Genomic DNA, 12,367 nt, shown 5'->3' with positions numbered 1-12,367 from the left:
AGACTGGTGGCAGAGAGGGGTGCCCAGGAAGCTGGGGGGTGTTGGATGGGGGATGCCCAGGAGGCTGGTGGCAGACGGGGGTGCCCAGGAGGCTGGGGGGTGTTGGATGGGGGATGCCCCGGAGGCTGGTGGCAGAGGGGGGTGCCCAGGAGGCTGCGGGGTGTTGGTTGGGGGATGCCCCGGAGGCTGGTGGCAGAGGGGGGTGTTGGATGGGGGGGCAGTGTTGGATACAGGGGCCGGAGGCTGGCGGAAGAGGGATTGGGGATGCCCAGGATCCTGGAGGGGGGCGGTTAAGCGGACCGAGGGGCTAGGGTGGGGAGGGGGACCCGAGGGGAGCGCTGTACTGGACAGGATCTGGCCGACCAGGGAGGGGACCGCGGGGCTGAGCAGCATCTGCCCCTTGCCACGGCTCTGTGCCGGGACACCCGAGGCGTAGGGCGGGGAGCCGGCGGGACCTGGGCGCCAGGAGCCCCTGCGCTGTAACCCCCACTGGCGGCCCCCGGCCGGCTCGGAGCTGGGTATCCAGAGCGGGATCGGCGCGGGGCTCACACCAGGGGAGCTCGGGCAGGGGGACGGGATCCCGGGATGGGGATCCCGGTCGCTCCCCATGAGCCGGCCTGGGGAGAGTGGGGGGAGCCGCAAGGGGCACTTGCACCCAGGGTACGGGCAGGTGGGGCGGGAGGGCAGAGCTCCGTGCAGGCTGGGGGCTGCAGAGAGGGGATACGATGGACAGTGTAACCCAGGGTGTTGGACCGCCCCCACCCTGGCTGCTCTGCCCAGGTGGGGACACCGAGGGGCAGATCCTGTGATGGGGGTTGGAGTGGGATATAGTCCCCATGGGAGCAGCTGGATCCAGGGCCCCAGGTTCACTTCCCAGCAGGGCAGGGCCCTTCTGGGGTTGGATGCCCATTATGAGGTTCCTGCTCTCTAGGGCAAGGGTTGGGGCCCTTAGCACTGATCTGCTCCAGCCCCAGGGTGTAAATCCAATCTGCTCTCTGGGTGTGGGGGGTACTGTAGAGATGCAGTCCCACCTACCATGAAGGATGGTGTGGCTCAGACATGCACATTGGGTGCAGAGGCCCGGGGGGAGAGGGGCATTAGGGCTGTAGCCAGGTGGAGTGGGGGGTACATGTCCTGCTCGGTAGGGAACAGGGCTGCCCGGGGGGGGCAGGGGAGGCAAGTGGGGCAATTTGCCCTGGGCCTGCAGGGTCCCCCACAAGAGTTTTTGGGGCCCCTGGAGTGGGGTCCTTCACTTGCTCTGGGGGCCCTGGAAAACTCTTGCAGGGCCTGGGGCCCCTGGAGCTTCTTCTGCTCAGGGTCTTTGGTGGTAATTTGGCAGCAGGGGTCCCCGCCATGGGTCTTTAGGGGACTTCGGTGGTGGGTCCCGGAGCAGAAGGACTCCCCGCTGCCGAATTACTGCCGAAGCCAGGGCCCCCTGCCTCCGAGGACCCCAGGCCTTCTGAATCCTCTGGATGGCCCTGGTGGGGAAAGGGTTTGTTAGTGCAAGCGTGCAAGGGCCCCCTGGGTGCAAAGGGATTCAGGGCCTTCCCTGCACAGAGATCTGAGGCATGGTTTGTGCATGACTGTGCCCAGGCAGCAAGGGGGCCACTGTGGGTGTGCTAATATATTTATTTATATGCCCACCAATCCCCCTGGCCCATTAGCAAGTGTGTGGCGCTGAGAGAGACCCCACCAGTAGATGCTCCCTCCCCCATAGAACAAGACACAATGGGCTTAAACTGCAGCAAGGGAGATTTAGGTTGGACATTAGGAAAAAGTTCCTAACTGTCAGGGTAGTTAAACACTGGAATAAATTGCCTAGGGAGGTTGTGGAATCTCCATCTCTGGAGATATTTAAGAGTAGGTTAGATAAATGGCAATCAGGGATGGTCTAGACAGTATTTGGTCCTGCCAAGAGGGCAGGGGACTGGACTCGATGACCTCTCGAGGTCCCTTCCAGTCCTAAAGTCTATGAACCTATAATCTGCCCTGAACCACAACATGGGTGAGGTGGCCCCACACATGCCCAGCACTGCTGATGTATCCCTCTATTTCGTCCTACCCCAGCTGAGCTGTATCAGGATGAGCGAGTAAGTGCAGGCCTACACTGCAGTACAGGTCTCCCTGGGATTGGGGTGCCAACAGGTGAGTGTGGGTTACAGGTCCCTCTGTGCCTGATCCACAGAGGAGATGGGGCTGTTACAGCCCCAGCTAGCTTAAGATGGAGCATTTTGTGCTTTTAGCGCTTGAGGTCCCCCGTTCAATCCCTGGTGCGTTGACTAAGATGGCTGTCGAAACACACACTTAAATGACAAGGGTGTAATTGGGGAAGCATTAGGAGTTCTGTCTGCAGCGTCCTTTTACTCTGTTTGGGGTGGGGCTGTAGGCTTGGAGGAGCAGCCACTTAGCAGGATCAGAACTGCAAGATTCATTCCCGGTGCGTGGTCAGTGGGGCAGATTCTGAATTCCTGAACTTAAGTCAGTGAAATTGCAACAGTGCGAGAGGAGAATCAGGCTCTGGTCAGCAAGTCTGGAGTGGGTGTTTGGCAGGTGCAGGTTGTGCAAATGCTGGGGTGGGCGTGGGGGGAGAGGGAGGGTGCAGATCCTGCTCAGGGGGCATCTATTGGAGGAGCTCCCTGTCTGACTCCTTCTCTGTCTCCTTCAGGGAAGGGGAACTACTGGACCTTAGACCCAAACTGTGAGAAGATGTTTGACAATGGGAATTTCCGGCGCAAACGCAAACGGCGCTCTGAGCCTAACACCCCCACTGTGGTGTCCTCTGGGGGGGGTCTGAAGGCTGAGGAAGGGCATCCCATCCCAGCTGCTGCAGGCAAGCCCTGTGGAAACAGCCCCTCCCCAGAGCTGGAACTATCACCTGCCAGGGACCATCCCAAAAGCTCCTCTTCTCCGAGCATCATCTCAGCCACCCCAGGCTGCCTGAGCACCTTCTTCAGTAGCATGAGCTCACTGAGCAGTGGAGGGAACCGCCTGGCAGGAGGCTTCAGCAGGGAGCTGCACCATCGGAACTTCCCCACTGGGCAGATGAGTGGTGGCACCTTCACTGCCTCCTCCAGCAGCTCCTCCCAGGAGGTGCATCCACCAGACCAGCTGCAGCGAGTTCCGGGGCCCACTGCTGCCTATTACAACTCCTTCCACCCCAGCAGCAGCAGCAGCAGCAGCAGCAGCAGCAGCACCCAGTACAACCATTACTACAACTTCACAGTCAACAGCCTCATCTACGCCCGGGATGGCACTGAGGTGTAGGGCATGGATTGCAACTCCACGGAACAAGAAAGTTGCTGAATGAACCAGCCAAGGAAGACCCCATGCTTTTGTAAACTGCGTTTGAAGCAGGACACTTGCAGTATGTTTTCCCAGGAAGAAAAACTTACAATCTAGTAAATAGATACATACACGCACACAATGTGGAGTATTTCCTTACTCGTCCCTGCAAAATCACTGATCCACTCATGATGCCTGTTTGCCACAAAATTCTGCAAATAAGAACCAGAACTGGATTAGTGACTTCAGAGGTTTTTAATCTTGAATGTAGGGTTAAAAAAATAACTACAAAGAGAAATCAGCAAGGACTAAATATAGACACATAGCAGGGGAGTATTGCCTGTTGGTCATTTATTTGTGAACCTCTGTTTACAAGTGCTTTGGTCTTGGAAGAGAAAAAAAATGAAGAGATTTCTAATGAAGTGCCTTCTAAAAATCCCTATGTCTGTGATTGCCTGTTTAGGTAATTGCTTTAGGCCTCGGTCCTGCAGTGTACAATGCCTGGGTAGATCCTTTGCCCACACAGAACCCCTTTAGATACAGAGTAGCTCCATGCGGGTTCGCCAGGCTGCTTGTGCTTTGTATATTGAAGAATCGGAGCCTTATTTTGTAAAAGAATCATTTTACTTAAGCTTAGTACCAAAGACACACAATCTAGCCATACAGGTTTTAGCAAAAGAATAAACACAGTGAATATTTTTATACATATTTGTATGTAATGTACTACTCTGTACATACATTTCTATGGGATTTTATATTTGTAAATTATGCTCTGGAGTTGTACTTATTTATAATGTGTTTGACATTTGGGAAAGTTTATTTTGCCCATCCTTTCCCCTCCTTTTTTTTTTTTTTTTTTATTGTAGTGTATGAATGAAACTTTTCAAACTGAACAAAATTTTGGGGAATAAAATATTTACAGTTAGATTTTTGCTTGTTTGTTCATCAACAGATTTTATTTTACTTTTTTAGATGGTTAGGGACACGGGTTGGGACAACAGATACAAGGACTCAGCACTTTCCTCTGTGCCAAGAAAAACGTGTTGCTTTCAGCTCAAAGGAGAAGTGTGAGGTTTGATTTACAATCTCCCGATTGGTAATTGTGAAAGCTGAACTGAAGCTTTTTCTGGTTTTAGACAGTAAATTGCCTATTTTCAGCTTAGGTTGGTTAATATATAGTAATTGCTTGCAAAGTTAATTGGAGCAGGACTGACTCATGTATGATCAAGCCCATGCAGCCAAATTCAGACCCTGGAGTCAAAGGAATTACACCCATTTAAGGTTCCTCAGCAGAGGAATCCAGTGGAGGTCAGTGGGCCAAAATGTGCTCTTATACATTGGTTTAAATCTGGAGAAACTTGCTTAACTTCAGTGAAGTTTCTTCTGATTTACAGTTGTGAAAGAACCAGTCCTATAGTACATAATATCCATGATGTAAAAATTCCTCACATTTCTGAGGTTTACATCAGTTGTTGGCAGGGATTTGATGTAATCAGCCAGCTTGTCTAAATGCTTTTTAAAGGCATGTAACATATACAGTGAAAACAAAAGAGAGCATGACACTGAAATGGCAGTACAATTGCAGTACTGTATTTAACAACGAATCACGTGCATCCAACTTATTAGAATGCCACACAAGCAGGTAACATTTTTGTCTCTGAAACTCAAAACAATATTTCATTCAATGCAATCGAGCACCTATAGGGACAACCTAGCACTGATATAACCGTGCACTGTACCAATGCAAGACCATTCTAGAGCCTACTACTCCCCTCACTTAGGGCCTGATCCAAAATGCATGGAAGCCATGGAAAAACTACTGACTTCAATAGGCATTGGATCAGGCCCATAGGCATAGCTCAGGAATACTGTGTCTGCACAAGCCTTGTTCCTCTGAAGTCTCTCACCCTTGCTAACACCGGTTCAGCTCCATTGGTTGAAGCTTGGGGTGGAGCACTGGTGTAGATAGCTCCATGTGGCTGTCAACATTTTAACCCTCCTGTTCAGAGCAGAGCCACACAAGATGGTGCTTAAAATGCAATCAGTCCCCTGAAGGTGCAGGCTCATGTGGACCTGGCTTGGTCCTAGTTTGTGAAATGCTGAACACCCTCATCTGTCATTGAGGTCTCAGTGGCTTCCAAGCAGGCCCGGCTCTAGCCATTTCGCTGCCCCAAGCACGGCGGCACGCCGTGGGTGGCACTCTGCCACTTGCTGGTCCTGCAGCTCCAGTGGACCTCCCACAGGCATGCCTGCGGATGCTCCACCAGAGCTGCGGGACCAGTGGACCCTCCGCAGGCATGCCTGCAGGAGGTCCACCAGAGCCACCTGCCACCCTCCCGGCAACCGGCAGAGCGTCCCCTGCGGCATGCCGCCCCAGGCACACGCTTGGTGCGCTGGAGCCGGCCCTGCTTCCAAGGGACAGAATCTGTGGGAGATAGCAGTCCCCAAATTCTCACTATCAGCAGGGCATAGAGGGGCGGTGTGCTGTCTTTGGCATTTCCGTGCTTAATGCTTCTTCCTCCCCAAGAAAGAGAGACATCCGAATTCACCTTCAACAATCTCAGCTACCCAAGGGAGGCATGTGAGTTTCACAAGCGGTATCTTGAGATCAATTCCTTTCAACATTTGTTTCTAAATATCCTGAGTGAATGTGGAGCCTGTATTTTTTTTTATAATGCATGAAGAGAAGAAAACTTTATCAAAAAGTGCAAGCGCATTTTTTGGCAAACATATGGGCCTTTAGAAAGGCCCACCCATCATTTGTTAATTGCAGCGTAGTTGTAGCTGTGTTGATCCCAGGAAATTAGGGAGATGAGGTGGTGAGGTGATCTTTTATTAGATCAACTTCTGTTGGTGAGAGACAAGCTTGGGAGCCATACAGCTTTTAAGGTCTGGGAAAGGTACTCCCAGCATTACAGCTAAATGCAAGGTCACTCTGTGTAGCTTAAAAGCTTGTCTCTCTCATCAACAGAAATTGATCCAATAAAAGATATTACCTCACCCACCTTGTCTCCATAACATCCTGTGCTCACAGTTATGATTAATTTTCATCAGCTATCCCCCAAAGAAGAGGCCATGGGCCTGATTTACCAGAGGGAATGAATCAGGCTCTTTGTACAAGAATAAGCTGATCCCATAGGCTTGATTCTGATTTCACACCAGTTTAACTCCACTGACGGCAGTTTAGTCATTTGTAATTTACACTGCTACCACTTGGAGCACAATCAGGCATTTTTGTGCAGGGAGTCTTTGTTTTCATTTGGTAGAGGGCCACAATGAAAGAAGGATTCCTCTGTGTTTGGAAAAATCCCCTTTTCTTGAGTGGTTTGAGAATCTGAGAAGGAGCAAGCTTCTAGAATTTGCTTAATTCTTTCTTTTATTATTATTGGGGGATGGGTGAGGGAATGAAGGAAAGCCATCAAATTACTCTAGTAGTGGTTGCATCATCAGGACCAGGAACATCACTGAAATTCCTTTGTTTAATCAGCTCGAGTTAAATGTAAGTAAGGCTCACTCATGTGAGTCAGGGCCATAGGATTGGGTCCACAATGTAGAGCTTTATTAAGGTCCTGATCCTGCAGTCTTTACTCAGTGAAACTCCTGGTGGTACCTTTGAAACATGAATGCATCCCATTAGTAGGGGCCTGACCTTGCAATGTGCCAAAAGCCCTGGTGAAGTCAATGAAGGATGACTGCAATCCAAACCCTGCTGGATCAGGGCGTATAGTTACACTGCTCATCTCTGCAGCTCTTACAGGTCAATGGGACAATTCTCATGAGCAAGGGTTTCGGGGTTGGGCTGTTAATAGGCTCAAATATTCTAACCACATTTGCATTTTTTCTCCTCTTGGTGTCAGGGTTAAATTCTGCTCCCCTCCTGTGGAGTGGATGGAAGCCCTTGCCTGAGGTAGGTAAGCAGAGGCTTTGCCCCGAGCCTGAGTATGTGAATATAAATGTTTGGGTGTTCATGATAAAGCAACCTGCCAAAGGGGCCCTTGATACAAGCATTCCGACTGATAGACACCTCGTCTGTGCTGAGGGGATTTGAGTGAATTAGTCTTAATGGCAGCCTTTAGCTTTTCCTTTTGTTATTAAAAATGGCTCCTCATTTAAAACCATTTAGCAACCACCCAAGTCATGGGAGAATGAGGGCAGCAGGATTGGGCTTAATGAAAAACACTCAAAAAAACAACAGTGCTATTGTCATGGGCCGTCTTCATTTAAAATGAGCGCCCCAAGAGCAGAGGGGAAAAGGACAACGAGGACAAAAGACTATGAGTCCCACCCCTGAATCCCTCTGCCTCCCCCGCCCCTCAAGCCCCAAGAAGCCAGCAAGGCCTGTCTTTTTGGTCTGTGTTTGTACAGTACCTAGCGCAGTGGGGTCCTGGTCCATGACGGGCTTGGGCACTATGATAATACAAATAATAATACCAACAATGGGACCAGCAGTGCAGCGCCAACAGTAGTCATGCTCCCAGTCTGGGTATGTCTACACTAGAGTTTCAATGAGCATTCTGAGGCCAGATCCTGAGCCTAGTGAAGTCAACGGGAAAGGCTCAAACTGACTTCTGCTGGAGCAGAATCAAGTCCCTGGACTCCACTCCTCTCCACCAAAGCCAGACAAAGCCGCTGAAGTTGGTTGTTCCTGCACTGAGCTAGCTCGTGATTTATTTTTATTTCTGAACTTTCTGGAAGTTGGGATGAAGGGGAAACCACAAAAACTCTGGCATTGGCTGACTCAGCTAAATCGGACAGCTGATATTTGTGCTACTAATTTGTTGTTTCTTTTATGGTAGCCCCCAGATCCCCCATCATGGACCAGGGCTCCGTTTTGCCTGGCACTATATGCATATATAATAAATAAACATACTTCCTGCCCTAAGGAGCTTTTAGTCTAAACACATGACGAGAGGCAATGTTGGGAAAGATAGTGTAGATGGCCACTAACTGCCACCAGCATTTTTCCAGCACTGTGTCATTGAGTCCTGCTCTGAGCAGGCCGTATTAATATAATAATAAAAATACTGGCAGCCACCATCTGCAGGTCTGTGCTGGGCCTCCCTCCCTCTCAGTGTTGCTAGCATGGATGAAGGGAAACCAACATTAGCAAATCTTTAGAAAATGTCCCTAGTGGAGATAAGGCCTAAACATCTATCACATATGTTATCTCACACTGCCTTAAATCAGGGGGATTTATTATGCGCCAGGGGCTGGATCCTGCTTGATTTATTCATGTGAGTAGCCCCATAGGGCCTGATTCTGACGTTACAGTAGTTTAAAAGTGGTGTAATTCCATTCAGTGGAGTTACACCAATCTGCAAGGTCAGCTTCAGGCAGTGATGAGCTCCCAAAGTCCTAAGAACCGGTTCCCCACCAGGTCCTCGGCGGCAGGGGAGTCTTCATCACTCTGGGTTTTCAGAGGTATTTCGGTGGCGGATCCTTCACCCATTGCGAGTGAAGACACACAACTCCTTGCCGCCGAAGTGCCACCGAAGACCAGTAGGGAACTGCGCAGTGAGTACAAGCCCCATGTACCTGTCTCCCTTCCTACTCGACCCCAACCCACATCCTGCCCCCAGCTGCCCTTCTCAGAACTTGCAACCCATCAACCTCTCCCACTCCTTGTCCCCTGACCACCCACTCCCGAGAACCCCCACCCTAACTGCCCCTCAGGGCCCGAACTCCTACCCAACTCACCCCACTCCCTGTCCCCTGACTGCCCTGACCCCATCCACCACCACCTCAAAAGACTCCTGGTACTCCCACACCTACCCAATCCCCCCGTCCCCTAACTCTCCCCCCCAGACCTCTCCCCCTCCAACTACTCCCTGCCCCTTATCCAACCTCTCCTCCCAGCCCCGGCCTGGCCCCCTTACCATGCTGCTCAAAGTGGCAGGGGCTGCAGAGCTGCGCTGGTGCCGGTGGCGTGGCACGCTGGGGCTCTGTGAGGAGGGGGGAGAAGGGAAGGGGCTGGGGGAGCCTCCCCAGCTGGGAGCTCAAGTGGGCTGGACAGGACATCCAGCTCGCAGACTGGAATTTGCCCACCCGCCGGCCCCTTTAATAACCGGTTCTACACTGGCTTCTAAATTTGGATTCAGGTCCATTCACTATAACTGGTGACTTATGACACATTTGTGAGCTGCACCTCATGGGCCCAATCCTGGAAAAACTCCCATTGGCTGCTGTGTATAAGGAGAAGCAGGCCCCATGTGATCATTTTTCTCTTTCCTGCAGTCCATTGTGTCAGGGTTTATTGACAAAGCAAATATCTCACCATGTAGCCAGTCTGTGGTAGCAATGAACAATGACAGATCAGCTCCGGATTGAGGGTTAACCTGCCTTTAGCCTCCTTGGGCACCATTGATTTTATGTCTAATTAAAGTAAATAGTAGAAATGTGCTGTCTTCCTCCAAATCCCGTTGGATGGTGGCAGAGGTCAAGCTTTGCCCTGTTACTTTGGCACTTCTGCACTTTATATTGACCTGCTTGCTGCGTTTACAAGCAGTAAACCAAAACAAGCAGTACCACCAAAAGGATCTTTAAAATATATGAGGTTAGATCCTCAGCTAGTATAAATTAGTGCAGCTGACTCATAATTGCTATCCATCCAATGGAGCCTGATTCTGACCTCACTTACCCCTGCTTTGCGGTGGGGTATGATTAAGGCTACATTTGAGTCATGGGTATTTTTAGTAAAAGTCATGGACAGGTCACAAGCAGTAAACAAAAATTCACTGCCCGAGACCTACCCATAACTTTTACTATATACCTCTGACTAAATCTTGGGTGCTGGGGAGGGGGAGGAGGCCCGGGGGCAATGTGGGTTCTCTGGGGTGGCCTGCGGAGTGCCATGGGTGTTTGGGGGAGGCAGCACACAGCCCAGGGGCACTGTAGGTGCTCGGCGTGGGTGGATGGCAGCTCATGCCCCAGGACCCCTGCTAATACCTGGGAGACAGGGGCTGGGTGGCACCGCATGGCCTGGGCCCTCTGCCAGTGCTTGGGGGATGGCAGTGGCCAGGACCCCTGCTTCTGGGGTGTGGTGGGGGAGGAGAGGGTGGCAGCTGGCCCAGGGGCTGCTGGAGCTGCTCCGGCAGCCCTAGAGCCAGCCACACCAGCCGCTACAGAAGTCATAGAATCATCCCACTCTCTTCCTGAGGAAGAGACCTCAGGAGGTCATCTAGTCCAACCCCCTGCTCAAAGCTGGACCAATGCCAACTAAATCATCCCAGCCAAGGCTTTCTCAAGCTGGGCCTTGAAAACCTCTAAGGATGAGATTCCACCACCTCCCTAGGTAACCCATTCCAGTGCTTCACCACCCTCCTAGTGAAATAGTTTTTCTTAATATCCAACATAGACCTGCCTCACTGCAACTTGAGACCCTTGCTCCTTGTTTGGTCATCTGTCACCACTGAGAACAGCCAAGCTCCATCCTCTTTGGAACCCCGCTTCAGGTAGTTGGATGATGCTATCAAATCCCCCCTCACTCTTCTCTTCTGCATACTAAATAAGCCCAGTTCTCTCAGCCTCTCCTGGTAAGTCATGTGCCCCACCCCCTAATCATTTTCATTGCCCTCCGCTGGACACTTTCCAATTTATCCACAACCTTTCTGTAATGGGGGGCCCAAAACTGGATGCAGTACTCCAGATGTGGCTTCACAAGTGCTGAATAGAGGGGAATAATCACTTCCCTCAATCTGCTACTAATGCTCCTACTAATGCAATTAGTCCCAATATGCTGTTAGCCTTCTTGGCAACAAGGGCACACTGTTGACTCATATCCAGATTCTCGTCCACTGTAATCCCCAGGTCCCTTTCTATAGAACTGCTGCTTAGCCAGTCAGTCCCCAGCCTGCAGCAGTGCATTGGATTATTTCATCCTCAGTGCAGGACTCTGCACTTGTGCTTGTTGAACCTCATCAGATTTCTTTTAGCCCAATCCTCCAATCTGTCTAGGTCACTCTGGACCCTATCCCTACGCTTTGGTGTATCTACCTTTCCCCCCAGGTTAGTGTGATATACAAACTTGCTGAGGGTGCAGTCCATCCCATCATCCAGATCATTAATGAAGATGTTGAACAAAACCGACCCCTTGGGCACTCCACTTCATACTGGCTGCCAACTAGACATGGAGCCATTGATCACTACCCATTAAGCCCAATGATCTAGCCAGCTTTCTATCCACCTTATAGGACATTTATCCAATCCATATTTTCTACATCTGTGACTTCCGTGATCTCCATGAAAGACTTGCAGCCTTAGGTATGATTGCACTGCCTGCAGTGGAGTCACTCCTGATTAACACCCATTATTCAAACTGGGCCAAATACTACTCTCATTGGCATCTCTGTAAATCTGGAATAACTCCACTAACTTCAGCGTAGTTGCTCTGAATTTATACTAGTGTAATTGAAAGCAGAATTTTGGCTCATTTTGATCATGGTCCTGCAAAATACTGAGCATCCTTCAGTCCCATTGACTTAAATGGGCATTGAGGATGTTCATCATCTTGTAGGATCTGGCCCTATTATTGCAGACATGGGAGCCTGGGAGCCACAAGGAATGTTCTGGAAATGCCTATAATAGGTGCACATCCTTGTCTGTAAAATGAGGATACTTATTCCTCTAAGGGTGGGGTATTGTGCGGAGTAATTAATAAACTCAAATCTGCATCCCTTTATTTTCCACCATCTCCCATTGACTCTGGAAGGACTTTTGAATGCACAAGAAATGCAAGAATCAGATTAGTGTTTGACAAAAGGATTGCATACATGCTATATATTATTATGATAATTTTAGTATATACCTGAACCTCCCTCTGCCTGGGAAGCATCTTGATTTCTCATCATAAAATTGAAGGGTTTGAATCTTCTTAGCTCTTTAACTGATCCATTCAGCATAATATCTAAGCACATCCCAATATCTCAAAATATAATCCATCTGTCTCTCTTCCTTTTTAGCCTTTGGGAGACGTGGCTTGGTTAGTTGTGTGTGTACTTGAGGGAAAGTTAAGTTGAAGAGATAAGGTTTGTACTCTTTCTGAATGCAGTCGTGGTCATCCTTATCTCCTCTGGTTCTTTCTGCTGCA

General features: G+C 50.1%; 1 protein-coding gene across 1 annotated transcript; it reads left to right on the top strand.

Moving 5' to 3' along the window:
• The first annotated feature begins 2,001 nt into the window (after positions 1 to 2,001).
• FOXI3 (forkhead box I3) lies at positions 2,002 to 3,264 on the top strand. Its single transcript, XM_032776877.1, has 2 exons — positions 2,002 to 2,005; positions 2,666 to 3,264. Exons 1-2 carry the CDS (start codon positions 2,002 to 2,004, stop codon positions 3,262 to 3,264), a joined length of 603 nt encoding a protein of 200 aa, XP_032632768.1.
• The last annotated feature ends 9,103 nt before the right edge of the window (positions 3,265 to 12,367 follow it).

The sequence above is a fragment of the Chelonoidis abingdonii genome, chromosome 5, assembly GCF_003597395.2.
Source record: "Chelonoidis abingdonii isolate Lonesome George chromosome 5, CheloAbing_2.0, whole genome shotgun sequence".
Taxonomy (NCBI): Eukaryota; Metazoa; Chordata; order Testudines; family Testudinidae; genus Chelonoidis; species Chelonoidis abingdonii.
The sequence above is the reverse complement of the archived record's forward strand: the minus strand, read 5'-3'. Positions and strand labels throughout refer to the sequence as shown.